Source organism: Larus michahellis, chromosome 1 (genome assembly GCF_964199755.1).
Source record: "Larus michahellis chromosome 1, bLarMic1.1, whole genome shotgun sequence".
NCBI lineage: Eukaryota > Metazoa > Chordata > Aves > Charadriiformes > Laridae > Larus > Larus michahellis.
Window position 1 is genome coordinate 54,116,057 of NC_133896.1, and position 16,450 is coordinate 54,132,506.

General features: G+C 46.1%; 1 protein-coding gene across 2 annotated transcripts in view; it reads right to left on the minus strand.

The window, feature by feature from the left end:
• GRIN2B (glutamate ionotropic receptor NMDA type subunit 2B) overlaps positions 1–16,450 on the minus strand; it is a 209,538-nt gene that overhangs the window by 160,136 nt on the left and 32,952 nt on the right. For both annotated transcript variants that reach the window (XM_074577022.1, XM_074577013.1), the window contains one exon: positions 11,849–12,277. In XM_074577022.1, the coding sequence (XP_074433123.1) occupies positions 11,849–12,259 (411 nt within the window). In that variant the 5' untranslated portion in view covers positions 12,260–12,277. The remainder of the gene's footprint in view (positions 1–11,848; positions 12,278–16,450) is intronic.

Here is a 16,450-nt window from a genome sequence, read left to right on the forward strand (position 1 = left end):
GGAGCCCAAATGGAGCCAGGCAACTTGGAGACGCGGAAGGCAGGCACTTCTGAGAGATGCTCTCCCCACACACCCTTATCTGGCAAATGCACCATTATCCAACAAGAGCCTCTGTCTCCTCTTCCCGAGCGACGGCCTCCTTTGTTAAGAATCTATTGACCCCCTCCTTTTTATCTACAGTACCTTCAGAAGAGGATCATCTTCCTTATGTTTCTGCTGAGCTCACTAGGTGGTTTGTGGGGTGTTTTTTTTTTAACTGTCTTTAGTAGATAACTAAAAGGTATTAGTAACCATCAGCTCAGTGCGTCCCCCGAAGGAAAGCGCGTACTCTCTTCCCTTAACCTCCTTCCGTACCGCACCAGCAACGGGAGATTCCCTGCTCCCCACAAGCCTTTGTGAACTGGAAGTGATGGAAACACTGTATTTCCAGTGAGGGGAGTCTCAGCAAGAGGAGGACATCCCCTTCAGAGGGAAAACTCAATTATTTCAAGAGGGTCAGAGCTACGTGCGGTCACTTGAAAGAAAGAATATTTCTGGTGATAGTAATTTTACCTCGCACTCAGCCCCACGCAGGGTGTGTGAACCCTGTGATTTGGTAGGCTTAAATAGAAGTTAAGACAATAAAACCCTCCCAGATCTCTGACCTTTGATAAATGCGAAGAGCTGGTTAAGGCAGCACACCAAACATTGAAACTTCAGCTCAAGTAGGTTTGTGTCGGGGGGAGCCCCCACCAGTCAGGAGCCGCAAACCCTCGCCCCACACACCACATCCCCACGGGCAGCTCTGCCCCAGCTGAGGTGACACCACACGTTGCTCCTGGCCAGGTCCCCGCAGGCTCAGCAGCCTCGTCCCTTAGCCCAGGGCGGGCAACCAGCGACGTGCGAGGCTGTCACAAGCCTCTCCCCAAGCTTCGCCTCCCCTTACCCACTCGTCCGTGACGCGGTAGAGACAACGCTAGACTGAATGTTCGGCTGCGGTGAGAGGATCACCAGCTTGTCAAGCTGGTGATGTGGAGAACGGTATTAACTGAGTAATTAAATCATTTCTGTAATTACTCTCACACAGCTATAAATAATGTAAGCCCACACGTTCTCTCTGGAAGCCACAATAGCGAGAGAAGAGAGGGTGAGGAATGCAAATGAAAAAGGAGAAATAATAATAATAATAATAAAAACACTTAACATTTATATAGCACGCAGCATTTTCAAAGCACAGTGCAAACAATAATTAAGAAACAGGTAGAGTGACAGACGGGAGAGGGTGAGAGGAAGGGAAGCAGGAGAAGGGAAAGCGGGGGAAGGGGGGCAGGCGCAGAGCAGGATTTGAGACCCAGCAAGGCTGGCAGCCCTGCGGACATGCCGCGTGGCTCTTCACCCCACACCTCCGCACTGCTGGTAAGGACACAGCTCTGCCTCCGCAGAAAGCCAGCAGCAGAGCCATCGCCCGAGCAGGAGCCGAGACAACGCGCCGCACTGCACGAGTACACACCTGGAGGAGCCGGCATCTCCATCACAGAGCACCCTCCTAATGGCTTCTGCCTGTCCCCTCCAGCGCCGAGGCTTGGCAGTGGCCACGCTGGCCCCCAGCCAGGCAGCTGGTGGAGGCTGTGGGGGGCTTGTCCCCTCCTCCTGGGAGCTCTTCCCTCCCCCCACCAGGTCCGAGGCCCCGGCACAGGGTGTGCTGGCTAAGCCGAGCCAGCCCCAGGCACGCTTTGGGAGACCCACTGGCCTTCCCCCAGGGGGGAGCACTGATGCCAGTGACCCCATCCTCCTCCCAGGGAGCCATTTCTGACTCCCTTTGTGGCTCAGTGCAGAGCAGGGAGGGAATATTTCTGTCTGAGCGGAGGGGGAGGCAGCGCTCACAGGGAGAGCATCGCTGCCCCATCCCACCGCCCTGTGCCCTGCCTCGGCCCAGGCCTGCTCTCCTCACCCAGTTTCCACCCGACAGGCTTTCCATGCCCGTTTCACACCCCACGTCTTGTTTGCTCAGCAGTTCTGCCACCCCCCTCTCTGCTCCCCGGCTCTTGCTCCCATGGCATGCCAGGCAGCATCACCTGCGAGGGCAGCGTCGCCTGAGCAAGCACACCTCCTCCTCTTACCTCTCCCCCTCTCCGCCTTTTCCTATTCCCCATCTCCTGCTTCCCACCTTTTTCCACCTCCCCTGCCCATCTCCTTGTTTCAGGATCTCTTCCAGATGCTCCCCCTCTGCACTGGCTCCTCATCACACCCTGCGCGCTTCCCCACCTCGCCCACATTCCAGCCCAGATCCCCTCCTGCACAGCGCATTTCTCCTGGCCAGATCCCACCGGGACCCCACAGGAGCCCTCCAGCCCCCAGGTCCAGGTGCAGTTTCGAAGCACAGTCTGCAAGGGCAAGATCTTTTCAGGATATGTGGCAAACATTTAAAAAGACTCTGCTGCGCATACACAGTTTCTCATGCTTATAACAAGGCCAAAGTTGGGGCAACCTATGCAGTGGTAGCAAAAGCACATTTCTGGTTAAAAGTCCTCCCTTTCAAGACACCCCCTCCAGAGCTGTGCTCTGAGGACCTGCGGTGATCGGGCAGAACCTTTGGAGGAAAACGTGCCAGCACTTGCAACACGGGTAAATCGCCTATTTTCCTGCACCACGTTTTCAGAGAGAGCTGTTTTATTTTCCAAATAAATAGCGAAATAAATCAATCAGCTTGAGGCATACACCTGGCACAGGAAACTTTGCTCAAACAGTCATAGCCTGGCAAAGTTACAGGAAACCCCCAAGAGGATCTTATAATGGAGAATGCTGGGCAGGCTTACAATAGACGGTACTATCAGCCCTGCATACAATAAGCTCTCCTGCGTGCCACAGCTATTCAGCCACCTCTAATGGGGGTTACAGCTTCTCCTCCCGGAGTCCAGATTTTTATATCAAGCATTGTATTTACTTCAGCTAGAAAAATCCATTAATTGCTCCCTAGCAATTAGGTAGCCTTTGCCTTTTGTAGAGCTCAAAGTACTTTACAAAAAAATTGTTACAGTCTTCTTGCAAAGGGCAAATTGCTATAGACAGAAGTCGAGCAGCTGTCTTAAAGTCACGTTTTATAGCAGAGCAGTGAGGACTCGGGTCTACTAGACCCGGTTGGTTCTGCTGGCACCCTTTAGATCAGCCCTCCTCACTGTGTGTGCCTGCCTTTTTTGCTTTTTTCCTGCCCACTTTTAGACTCTCCATGTCCTTCATTCCTTCTTCCCCCCTTCCTCTGAAACATATTGTTATTATCAGGAACCTCATAGATACACAGCTAGAAGCTATTACCAAAGCACAGAGAAAAATTGCCTCAACAGAGCCTTTCCGGTATTTTTTTTAAGTCACTCTCAGAACTTACTCTCTTTTTTTTTTTCTTTCTTTCTTTTTTTCCTCCCCACGATCCTAGATTCAGGAGAAGTTTTTCTGTCTGTCCCTCATCTTCTTCATCGTCTTTCTCCTCCACTCTAGCTATATAACACATTCTCCAGTGCTTAGCTCAGCCCTGCTCGAACACAGCTGAAGCAACATGGTTTCCCCGCTCTTCCCTGAGGACACTAGAGCACATCCTAGTAAAACTCAGTGTGTGAGCTTTTTTTCTTGATACACATATATATAATTTAATATTATAATTTAACATATCATAATATATCATTTAAAAATCTTTTCTCGACTTTATCCTGTCTCTCCTACTTCTACTTCTGTCAGGTACACCGAGCATTATTTTCTCTAATCTCGGTCTACCTCTATTCACTGTGTATGTAAATCATACCCTGACTCATTGTTCAGCCAATCTACAATACGCACGTATGGCTGCTTCAGTCCTTCTTCATGTATCAGCTCCTCCAGACCCTTAACAGAGTCACAGACTACAATTAGATCTTTTCCTGTACCCTGTTTTTTATCCAGCCTGCATATATGTAATTCCCTTAACTTCCTTCATAATCCATCCCCTCCAAACTTGGTCAATGAGGCAAATAAAAGGCAAAGAGAATAAGAGATTCCCTGGAAAGAATTGTTTCTCTCTGTCCCGCGGTTACTGGGGAATGACACGCGGATCTAAAGCAGCAGCATCGGGCAATTTCACACTCTGTGTTTTCAATTTCATTTTGAGGCCAGTTTAGGGTAGGGACAAATTTGAGTGTAATTAATTTAGATTTTGTGAGACAAGTAACCGCTTGGGGTTGTAATAAAGGACTGCCTGCTCCAGAATGAAGAAACTAATCTCCTTGTCCGGCTGGGGATGGCACAAATTGATTTAATACTTTTGTGTTGGGCTTTTTTGTTTTGAAGAAAGGGGTTATAATAATGATTATAAATAACTATGGGTCCGATCGCATCAAGCTCCTAGATTTTTTTTAGATAAGCACTGGTAGATTTGTAGATACCTAAACATCACCTGTGTGAAAATCAAGGTTAGAAATCTAGCAAGAACGAACTTGTTCACAAAAGCCCCATTACTTGCACGGTCCAAGCTGGGTGGAAATCAACATTTTTCTCACAGATATTTCAATGCTTCTATTTCCAGGTAGACAATGGCAACACTGCATTTAAACATTAGTAGGAAAGAGGTTAGTTCAGCTCCTCTTTCCCTCAGGTAGGTTGCAGCGTTTGCGTTCAGAGCCAGGCAAGGAAAGGTCTTCTGTCACTCAAAAGAAAACATCACTATAACAACAGAAGAAAACTAACACTCAGTACTCCTGGAAGAAGAATTCTATGACCCAAAATAAAGCAGCTTATAAATAGCTACAAAAGGCTGATGTAAAGGAATCAGACTTCAGTTTTGCTTGGCGTTTGTTGTCTGGGACAACTTCTGCCGAGGGAAGGCATCCGCGCCGCCGTGTAGTTGTTTTCTCCTTCAGCATCCTCCCCCTGCCCCAGCACTGCCACTGCCCAGAAGCGCCCCAGGGCGCCTTGGCAGGGTGTCAGCCTCGCCAGGGTCCCTCCAGGTTTTCTCCTCCCCAACCCCGTGACACTCAAGCTCAGATGGTGCCTTCAAACTTCAGCTGTCCAAGGCTCTGCATTTCCAAGGCTCAGGGCAGATATGAAGTGCATGCAGTAGAAATTATTAGGGGCGGAAAAGTGATGGGGAATATATCAGGAAAATTCACATTTTGTAAGATTTTTTTTTAAAGGGGATTTCTTGTTGCTTTTTTTAGTGTGGCAAAAAAAAAAAAACCTCAGTATTTTTTTTTCTTGTGACTCTTGACAACAATACTCACAAAAAAGTGAAAGCTCGAAATGGAGTTCTTCCCAAGCAAATGGCAGATAAAGTAGAGGGAAACTTTAAAAAGTAAAAAAGCAGACTACTTAATAGGATATTTAATAAAAGAAACAATACATTTCTTCGAAAAGTAATTTTTTTCATTGAAATAATATTAAGGCGAGTATTTGAGCTTTTGTTTAGAAAATGAGAGTTAACATTGAAGGATTTAATGGCCCTGGGGAGACGTTAAAGCTCTTAAAAGTTCATTTCCAGGTTTCCTAATATTTGAGGGATTTTAAGCGCTGTAATTTATTTGTAAAGTAATAAATATTGTTCTAGGGAAATTCTCAGATGTTAATTAAACTCCACAGAAATACACTACCTGTGTTCCCTTTCTTTATATGAAAAAATGTAATTTTGTATGGACAGATTAGCCACAGATGTAAATATAAATTACGGAACCACCTGGCCTGTTATTACATGTGTATACTCAAGGGAAAAACGACACTGGCGTGCAACATTGGCTTTTATTCTCTGTATCTCTGTGACCTACCTTTCTTCTCCCTCCCCAGCTTTTGCAGCAGACTCGTAGTTTGAGGACACGTAATATTCAGTTCATTATTTGTGAGCTACACAGAGCTTTCGTTTGACAGCAAAAGGAAACTGAGTACCAAAAGCAAAAGTGTATTAATCACGTCTTCAATAAAATTATTAAAAGCTTGTAGGGAAACTGCTGATATTTTTTATTTTGTTTTTTAAAATCAAACTCATCTTTGCTAATCACTAGATTAGTCTAAGACACATTTAAACTATTACTATCATGAAATGCAGTTTCAGAGAAGTGAAAATGCTTTGTGAAATTACATGAACTGTATATTGTTTTGCTTTGGAGGGAAAAAATGGATAGAAATCTAACAGAATTGAACCATACTCTTTCAACGTTTGCAGATCAAAATGTGTCTTATTCCCCCTCCTCCCCCCTTCTAAGCAGCATTTTGTTTGGAATTTATTTCACTTCAGTTCATATAATCCATTCAAAAGGAACTTTTCGTTTTGGTTTGGTTTTTTTTTTTTTAACTGAATTTCCTTCACACAAGGGCTCTACAAATTTCAGATGTCATCCCTAGTGGAAATGAAACAAATTTACATCCAAAAAATGAGGTTTGCATTCCCCATGCATCTCTATTATTTAACCTTTGGAAACCTGAGAGTGAAAGTGCTTTCCTTTTAATTACAGATGTTCTGCTTTTAGCAGCACTGTCCCGGCGTCTTTGACTTTGTCCTGGTTTTCAGCGGGTATCTAGGTGCTCAGCTTATCCAACTAGTTTTGGCTTCCCTGTACCTGCAGCATCACTTTGCTGCACTCTGACCGGCAGCTGGATTTCCTCCCTGGTGCTTTACACCTATTGTCCCAGTCTGGACTTGCTCCCCACCAAAATACCAAAGAATATCATTGCTGCAGCTGCATGGCCCTGGCATGAAGCGATCACAGCAACCTCCAGTATGGAAAAAGAGAGAGAGAGAGAGAGAGACAACCTGTCTGGAAACCTTTACAGAAAACAAAAAGAAAGGGGACGTGGATTTATGAAGTGGGGATGGAAAGGCAGAGGGAGAAACTGCAACTTTGGCGTGAACAGGGGAAAAAGAGCAAGGTAGTGGAGGGAGGAGCAGAAAAAGTCAGCTCTATGCTGTGTGAGAAAAGAAGGAGAATCTGGCCTAGATGGGATCACATATTTTAGATTTCAGGTTAGTTTCATGCAGCTTTTATACAGATTTTATTATGGGGACAGCCCAGTTGAATAGACTGTTCTTTCCTATCATTTTATTTCCATCAGTATGGCTACCCCGTGCAGGCAAGCCCTGGAGAAAATAGCAAGGGATGCAGAGAGAGAAGAGAATGGTTTTCAGCTGCAAAAACATAATCATGCTCTTCTTCCAATGTTTTTTCCTGGGTGCTGCCTGTGCACCATTGTGTTACTATAAAGCTGCACAGGACAAGAAGCTTTGGCAAAATAACGTGACTGTGGAGAAATAGCGAGGGACAGTTCCACCAAAAATGATGGTCACCGGCTGTGCTATAAAAGAACATAAGGCATTTTCTACTCTTACCTTTTCTGCTTTCATTATCACCAAGTTGACTTTTTCTGTTATTTTTAAAAAATTAATAGGCTACCATTACAAAACAGACCAGTCAGCCAAATGCTGTGGTCATTTTTTAGGCAAGGAGCTAAATCGTTTCCAACACTGTAAGTGTCCTAAATCTGAACAACAATTTGCTTCTCTCCTAAGGTACCTATAAACGTACATTGTTATTGTTATTTCCTTTTCTGTGACTGCTCCTTTACCTTCTAGTTCTGGGCAGAAGCGATTTTAGGTAATATTGAAAACATAATGAAGAAAAGCCCAGCCCAGATTTCCAGTCTCAGGTCTGCAAACACAAGATACTGGTTTGTGTGATTTATCTGCACTGAAGCTTGGTTTGCAGCCTTGAAGGCTTCCTTCCACCATCAGTCTCCTACCACAGAGCATCCTCACCCGTCAGCCATTTCCACACTGTGATAGGATTGAATTTCTGCTTTCAAAACAACTGGGGGGAAAGGAGAAATTATTTTAAACACTGGAATGGGAACAGATATGCTCCCCAGTCACGAGTGTATTGCAGTCCTCTGGACAATGCAAACTAATGCTTAAGATCAGGCAACACAAAGCTATAAAAAGAAAGGTCATTGCGGCAACTTCAGGCAAACTGAAGAGACCAGAGAGCTCCCACGAACAAAGGTCTTGCATCACAAGAACCTAACATTTGTGATGGTGCACATTTCTCTCCTCTCCATCCTATCTATTCCACATTAAACACAGATCATCAGTGATCCATGCTATTGCCTTTCTCATCAGAGGTCCATGTGAGATGATGGTATCATCTTAGTCCCTTCTCATGGTGTCAGCACCAGAACAAGGACCGGGTGTTTCCTTGTAGGGTTGAAGCAGTGCAATCGCTCGTCTACCCTGCCCCACAGCTGCAGGGCTTGCTCCTCTGAGAGGAGCTACCACAGGGGCTCTCGGACCCCCTCAGCCATCACTCCCAGGCCACCCAGACCCGACAAAACAACTGCTGCACTTCATGCTGTTTGACGTCACTGCTGGCACTTCTTCAGAGACTAAAGGGACTGAACTGGCTGTGACAAGACTCTGCCTCAGCAAAGTGGTCTCCCCAGAGCTCGAGTGAGGCACATCATGTGTCTGTGCTTCACCGTTTTCCTGGAACTAAACCCAAATCGCAGTGTGCACACAGATCATCTGGTCATTTTCTTCTGATGCCAAATTAGGCAGAGATTAAATGTAACACTTTATAACAGCTAAACAGGTGGGATTAGAGACACGAGCACCGAGGAGAGAAACAGCAAAAATATATGCAAATTCCTATATACTTATTTTTCAGGGGAAAAAAGATAAAACACAGGGAAAACAAGAAGACATATAAACATTACCTACAAAATCTAATCAAATGCAATATTAAAGAGCATGAGCTTGAACAAAACAATCGGGAAATCCAGATGTTACACTTTCAGCAACATACCTCCACCTGCTATGTTACACCTAGGGCAGGATTCATAGCATTTAACTTGAGGCATCGTGAGCAAGTCGAGGTACAGCCTTCTTCAGTAATCAGCGGGGAGACGCAGGGCTATCCCGCGGGCATTTCACTGCACCCTGAGATGGGTGGGGTGAATTGTCCTCAGGTGGTGCCTCCTTCCCCACTGATTGTAACGATGCTGAGACCTCCAGCTGGCAGGTAGCAAAATTCCAGATGCATGTTAACTGAGATAAAGCCAGCCTATGGTGCACGTTATACAATATTTATTTCTAAATATACAGGAGAGAAGAAAATTCAGGCTTGAAATCTTTTTGTTTTCCTTTTTTTTTTTTTTTTGCCTGCCCCTTCGTGTCTCAATTTACTAGCTACACAGTATATTACAAAGCCCTTTTTACTCATGGATCCAAATTTCCTCCCAGACACACTTATTAAACCCTCATTGAAGGTGAAACAGAATTTCACATGCTACTCCAGGGAAGGTGGTTTGACTTGATGAGTCCTTTTGCATTAACCTCCAGAGAAGAAGGGCTTATCTGTCACACCAAGGCATTAGCGGTTTGCAGCGTTTGTTACGTTTGCATTGGCACTACCGATCACAAATGCACAGGGAGCATAACGAAGCTGTAAGTGCAGGTTTGAACCTGTGAAATGCTGAGCAAGTTCAATCACAGCTGACTGCTGTGGGCGTTGAGGGGATGCTGAAAGAAGCAATCCGTGCCTGCAGGATCAAACCCCAGCCACACAACTCATCTGCAAAGAACATGACTAAGAGTCACTAAAAGCAAAGCCTCTGTCAAGACCTTCTGTGGAAAATAGATTGTTTAAGGACTTACCTGGCTGATTTCAGTATTTTAGTAGAATATCAATGTATTTACTCTCTACCATATTTTAATTCAATTCATCAAATAAATATTATCCATTAAAGATTACACACCTGCGGATCAGAAGCTGTAAAGGTCAGCCTTTTCAATTTATGTTTAAAAGAAATCTTGGCCTTTCCTAAAACTGCAGATCTTTGTATGTACTCTGCTTCTCCTGCCCGCAAAACTACCCAAAAAAAAAAAAAAAAGAAAAAAAAAAAAGGAGCTTGGTAAAACAGAGGTCTCCATTCATAAGGCCTCCACCTTTGAGCTCCCTGTGGGTTGCCTGCCCGCCAGAACGCTCTTTAGAAGTGAGCCAGTGGGGTACACAGGGCAGTCGCGGGAGATGCTGCCTTCCCAAGGAGAGACTAGAGACAGGTAGAAAGAAAAATCTTTGCAAAGTTCAACAGGCCAAATTTCTCTTTGAATTACAGCGGCGTAAATCTGATCTAATCCTGCCAAAGGCAATGGGGCTATGCTGGATTTGCGCTGCGGGAATCTGAAATCAGAATTCGGCCTGCCACGTTCAAAGTCACAAGGACCTTTTCCCAGTGCTTAGGAGGTCTGGCATCAGTAACACTTAGGCTTGTTCAAAGAAGATGTAAAATGCCACCATAAATGTGAAATGCAGCACTCAAGAAATGCTTCAGACCTGCTTTGCACAGACATCGATAACCATGCAACGCAGGAGGCAGGAGAGCATCGAGATGCAGCATTGCTGCCTGACTGTCTCCCAAGACAGAAAAGCTTTATTGTGGGTGGAATGGGGCAGAGTGACTTTAGCACATGTGCAACTATTCAAGGAGAGAGAGGGAAAAAAAAATGCCTGTGATGATTATTTTATTCAGTGACTACTTTAGTTCAAAGGCTGATACGAGAAAATAACACTGCATATTAACTGTATGTTATTTGGCAACTGAACAGTTGGTCAAAGAATGAGAAAATAATTTGTAATTAATTTATTCCCATCCACTCACCTACAATAACCTGCACCGGATTATTTATTTACAAGGTAAATAAAACAGAAAGTGCCTGGATTTCTCAGCCCACAAGATCTCTTTCTGAGGAAAAGCCGCCACTGCGGCCAGCTTAATTCTCCCCTTTCGTTCAATTAGACCCAATTCTGCCTAGTTAAATGTTTCAGATTTGCTTAAGAGTGACCTGTAAAAGGAAAAGGCTGTTGGCTTGTGACCCTGTTTACTTCTTTGAGATGCACAAAGTGTGGTCAAGAGGGTCTTCTCAACAAAGGGCTTGGCCCTGACTCTGTCACCTGCAGGGAAAAGGACAGCCTGCTTCTCTCGGGTATTCCCACTGGCCCACAGCAGCCCAGAGGCCACTGTTAGCCACACCATGTGGCCAAATGCACACTCCCGTCGGGGTCTCCTGTTCCTCCCAGGGGGAAGACTTGCATCAGGTCCAGCTGCACCCCACGGAGGCTCCCCTAAACTGAGAGTTACCAGCTGGCCAAAGGTGCTGCTTCCTCCGCACCTTTCCCTGTTCAAAAGCAGTAGTGGGAAGGCTCGTTTGTGCAGTAATTCCCCAGAAGACTGGGTGGGGCCTGGGAAAACAGTGAAATGTCAGGGATGTGAAGGAATAAAGTAGTGCAGTGGAAAAAAGAAAGCCTTAGCTGGACTGGTTCAGACTGGTTAGTTGCTTTAGCTAACACCTATTTAACTTCAGGAGCTAATGAACACTTCTGAGAGAGGACGGCTTTATTAAAGATTCAATTATTTTCCAATTAAGATGTAAGAGCTGTATTAAATGTCCCTGAAAATACCACAATGTCCTCCAGCTGCATGCAAGAAAAACCCAAGCTACCATCCTTGGCTCTTCTAAGGTAAAACATAAGCAAAAATAAAACCTTTAAAAAAAAAAAATCACAATTGTCAGGGGCTCTTTACCCTTCCTAAGGAAGAAGAAAAGGGCCGATTCTTTTGCAGCTCTCTTCTACCTGCTCCTTTCCCTCCTCGGTTTTTCCCTGTTGCAGATAATTCCACATGATTAATAGGCTCTTCTCAGCGGTGCTACACACAGTTAGCTCTTTTAATCTCCCTTTGAATCTGAGACTCTCTAATCCCCCAACCCTTCGGCCCCATGAGACTACACCTGAGGATCACAGAATAAGATATTTCTTTCTGTTTTAAGTTTCGATCTGCAGGTCTGTGATAGAAGGAAGCTCAAATTTACCTTATCTGCCATGATCATAGAGGAACCTCCGTGGATGCCCAGGATGGGAGTGAGGGTCTGGGCAGAGATGAAGTCCAGGATCTGGGCAATGGCTTCCTGGTCTGTGTCATCAGCGAATACCACCCCTTGAATCTTCCGGTCTGACATGAGGTCACAAATGCGGGTGATGATGCTCTTGGGATCTGTCTCATTCATGGCCACCAGCTCCACCCGAGGCACCACTGAGAGGTGGTGGAAGTCATCTTTCTCGTGGGCATCTTTGATGGCCACTTCGTCTGAGGTCCCCACCAGGATGACTGCAATGCCAATGCTCGGGTGGCTTTTCTGGGCATGGGCCCCGCTCCCTGTTGTCGCGAGGACTGCCAGCACCAGCCAAAACCTTGGAGAGTAGCACTCCACCCTGGGCCTCATCTTCGGCTCTTACACTCCCTGAGCAAGGAAGAAAAAAAAGGAAAGGGGGAAAGTAAGAGAAAGGGAAAGTGATTAATTGACAAGTCAATCGTGCACTCAGCCTTCAAGGCAGATCCATTGATCTTCCTCAGCCACTACCCCTCTTCCCACCAGTCCTCCTTGCCTGATGCCCAGCCCTTTGGCTACATTCAGGGCTCTGCTAAAGTCAGGGGAGGGTCAGACCAGTCCAGCCTCTACTTCAGAGTTTGGAGTCACTTCAGAGAACAGCTGTCAGCAGAAGATGGGATCATGTCATCTCTCAGGTCCCGTGTCACTCTGAGACCCAAGTCAAAAGTGATAGAGAATTGTCCTTTGACAGCTGATCGGCTGTCTTTGTGAAACTAATTGCTTATGTCAAGCCCATGTCTAAGTGCTCACCCTCAACACCAAGGAATTACCGTTGCTTGTGATCAGTTTGGCCTCCTAATGGAGGTATAGGCAGGGAGGCTGGAGGGACCAGGCAGATACTGACTCCCTTTTACTTTCTTAGCCCCTCCAGAATAAAGGGAGGACAAATGGACAAGGCCACTCGATGTCTATGTATGCGTGTATCCATTGCATACAACCTTCCTACCGCCAGGACACACACATCTCCAGTCTGTAGTACAGTCAGCCATACGCCTTTCACCCATACAAGGTCCATTGCTTTTTAAAAAGCCTGGAACACAAAATTTCCTGGTGGTCGTGGCCAAAACTGGATCAGTGCAGTGTGGGGAAGACATTCCCTGCGAGCCCATACAACAGCTACTTTTGCCCAGAAGCAGAAAGACCCACCCAGCTTGCAAAGGTTCACCCTCAGCTACTACAGCCAGGGATGTTACCCTGATGTTTTCCCTGAACACGTCCACTTTATTTTGTAATCATAACAGCAGAAATGGAAAAACCTGATGAGGTCATCTCTCCAGCCCCTGCCTGAGCGGGACTATTCCCTGCAGGATTGTTCCTAGCTCTTTCTTTATTCAGTCTCCTTTTAATAATAGTTCACATTTTCGCAGCGCTTTTCATCCTCCAAGCACTTTACAAGCACTAACGGATTAATCTTTGCAGCACCTATGCAGTGTAAATACCAGAACCCCCCCAGGTCTGGGGGCAAAAACAGAGCAGCATCCCCCCCTCCGTCTGCCCACCACCCCTGTGGGAGGCAGCACTGCTCCGTGTGCCCACTCAGGGCCATGCTGCTGCCCCAAGGAGATTTCAGGCGTTTCAAACTAAAGACAACTTGCCCTCAGCGCAAAAGGTCCTGCTCAACTATTCATGCCCATAAGTATGTTCTTCGGCAGCCAGCCGCACCTGGAATAAATACGCATGGAAAAAAGCCCTCTGCTGCTTTGCGCTACGCCTCTGGCCTCGGAGGTCCAGAAACTGTACCCTTCCATGCTGGGAAAGGGTGGAAGAGACCACATCTTGCCCTGCCCACGAGAACACGTAGGCTCAGCACCTGCTCCCTCATTGCCATGCTAAGCAGATAGAACGTATCCTGCATTGATATTACCAGATAAATAAGCAGATAATAAAATAGATAATAAATATGCACCGGAGGAACCAAATCCACTTAGGAGGCTGAAAGGGACCACGGGTGTGAAGCACCAATCGATTCTAAATTCTCTGACGGATCCACTTTCTGAGAGATGCTCACAAGGAGAACCAAGAGACTTTGAGAGTTTGGCAAAATGAACAGCTAACTTCATTCCGGCAGAACTGTTATCCTCCAATTACGAGTCACTAAATTAGATTCCTTCACAGTGAAATGCAGTCCCCACTCCTGCAATGCTTTATTAACTTTAATGCACTCTATACGCTCTCTGTCTCTCACTCCCTTGCTCACTCACTTTAATGCTATATTTGTTCTCTTTAAAATATGTCTCCTGTGATCCCTCTGCATAGTCTCACACAGTATATTACGCTTGGTTAGGCAATGGCTAGCTGCGATGCCCAGGGAGCAGAGTGTGGGTTTTTCCCAGCCCCTCTCCCACCAGGAATACTTTACGGGGCCTTCCAACCCAGGGCTCGGATAGCAGCGATGCAGGAGCTATGCAGGCAATCTTGGCAGCTGTCTGCCTTCACACCCAAACTTCTCCCACTGGGAAAAATCCTGGCCAAGAAACCCGTTCCCTTCTCTTCACCTGCATCAAAGCCAACAAATCTCCAGCATCAGAAAATCCAAGCAGCAGAGAAGAGCCCAGATCCTGAAGAGCACTTAGGTGTCAATCTGCTGGATGTCTAGCGCATGGGATGTGCCCCCAAGGGAGATTTTTCCATTCAACACAAGGTGATGGAGTTCCCTGTACAGTGCCAGATCCTCTGACTTTGGCCAGATATGCAGGGAGCAGCCAGGGCTAGGAAGAGGCTAATGCAAAGAGGAGGTCATCAGTGCCTCCACAGTCAACCTGACATCTCCAATTTGGATCCTCAGTCATGAGCCGGTTCAGGCAGAACAATGCTTGGATAACCCGTGTACCACCCAAGACACCTCTCCCTCCGCCTCTCGCTCACATGTAACACTTCTGTCAGGCTCACGATGTGTTTCAGGTGCTCCATGGGCAGTCTGCACACCAGGGACCAGCGGCCGTCTGGGGGAATGAGGAGGAACCAGGTCCAGGCTGGGCTCCCTAGTCTGATGGTCCCCATGAATGTGATAACGCAGGGGAACTCCAATAAATCACACCCGACCCAGGGCCGGTGGCACCGCTTTAGCTGCGGGGTGGCCTCCACTGTTGAGCCCCAGCACACTCCCACAAGGCAGCAGCAGGTTCACAGTCCAGAGTTGAGCTGCTCAAAGACTGCAACTGGGATGCTCACGGTGCTGACAATCCCTTCCCTGCCCTCCTTGAGGGTGACTTCTGTTCACAAGCAATAGCCACTATCCACGCTTCTGCTCACATGCAAGTGCTGGTTGGTTGAGAAAGGGACAGGAGTCCCAGCACCAACCCCACCTCTCCTCCCTCCTCTGGTCTGGCTCACTACAAGCCCCTTTTGAATGTGTGGTAGTAGAGGAGAGGCAGGAGCAAACCAGCAAAGACTTATCAGATTAAGGTGACCCCAGAGCTATTGCGAAAATGTGTTTTTGCATACGCAGCAGCAAGTTTTATCCGTTAATTTCCACACTGTTCAAATGCAAAAGTTTGAGGTACCCTGTCAAGGAAGCACTGGAGGCAGGATGCTGACCTCCTCCTGAGCGGTGTTCTTGTTTCCAGAGAATATTTGCAAACACACACGGAGAAATTCACAAGCGCCTGAGAAGGCGACAGTTGTAAAACAGGGCATTTGTCCTTAGTTGTTTCAAGTAGCTTGAATATGGCTAGCGTCTAATTTCACCAGTCAAGAATGATTTTAAAAACACGCCAGTATGTTTTATTACAAAGTATTTTACATGAGCAGGTATTTCCCTTGGTGGTGGTGTGGGGCAACACAGTGTTTGTTGTCTTTTCTGTGATTTTGCCACTCCAAAACAATTTAGCAAATCCCAAACTCCAGTCTGGCAAGTAAAATCCTTTACACCACATTTACTCCGCACTATTATATTGTCCCTTACTCCCCGGAAAATAATATATGACCGGGCCATTAGACAAAGTGGTTTTACAGACATATCTATATTTAGGTATAAACATGCCTGTAAAACCATTATACTTCTATAATCTCATTTTACTTACCAATAAAACATCACCAGCATTGTAGAGGAACACAGCATCTACTTAGTACTGCGGAGCAATGTTACACAATCCCTGTTAAAATGGGAAGGGAAAGCTAACTTCTCCAACTGAAAATGCAAGAGGAATGTAGGTAGTCAGACAGTAATTATTCAGATTGGAATTTGGCCAGGACCAAAGGTTAGATTGCTTAAAAATATCATGAGAACCTTATTTGACACTGCATTTTTATGTGGATCAGATCTAAGATAAGTATTAATAGAAAACTATTAGGCTGCACAGGCAAAATACAGCTCAGCGTTTAGAGATATTTCTGGACGATATTTCAAAATACAGAAAGTACACAAATAGGTCACTGTGCATTCAACCAGGCTAACTGTAAATAAGGTACTACACAGGCAGTGTACAGCAAAGCCGGGCAACTTTCAGGTCGCATAAAGAATCTGAGGCAGAACACGGGCTGGTCCCAGGCGTTTGGGGGCAGCTCTGTCGTGTGCCGATGCTG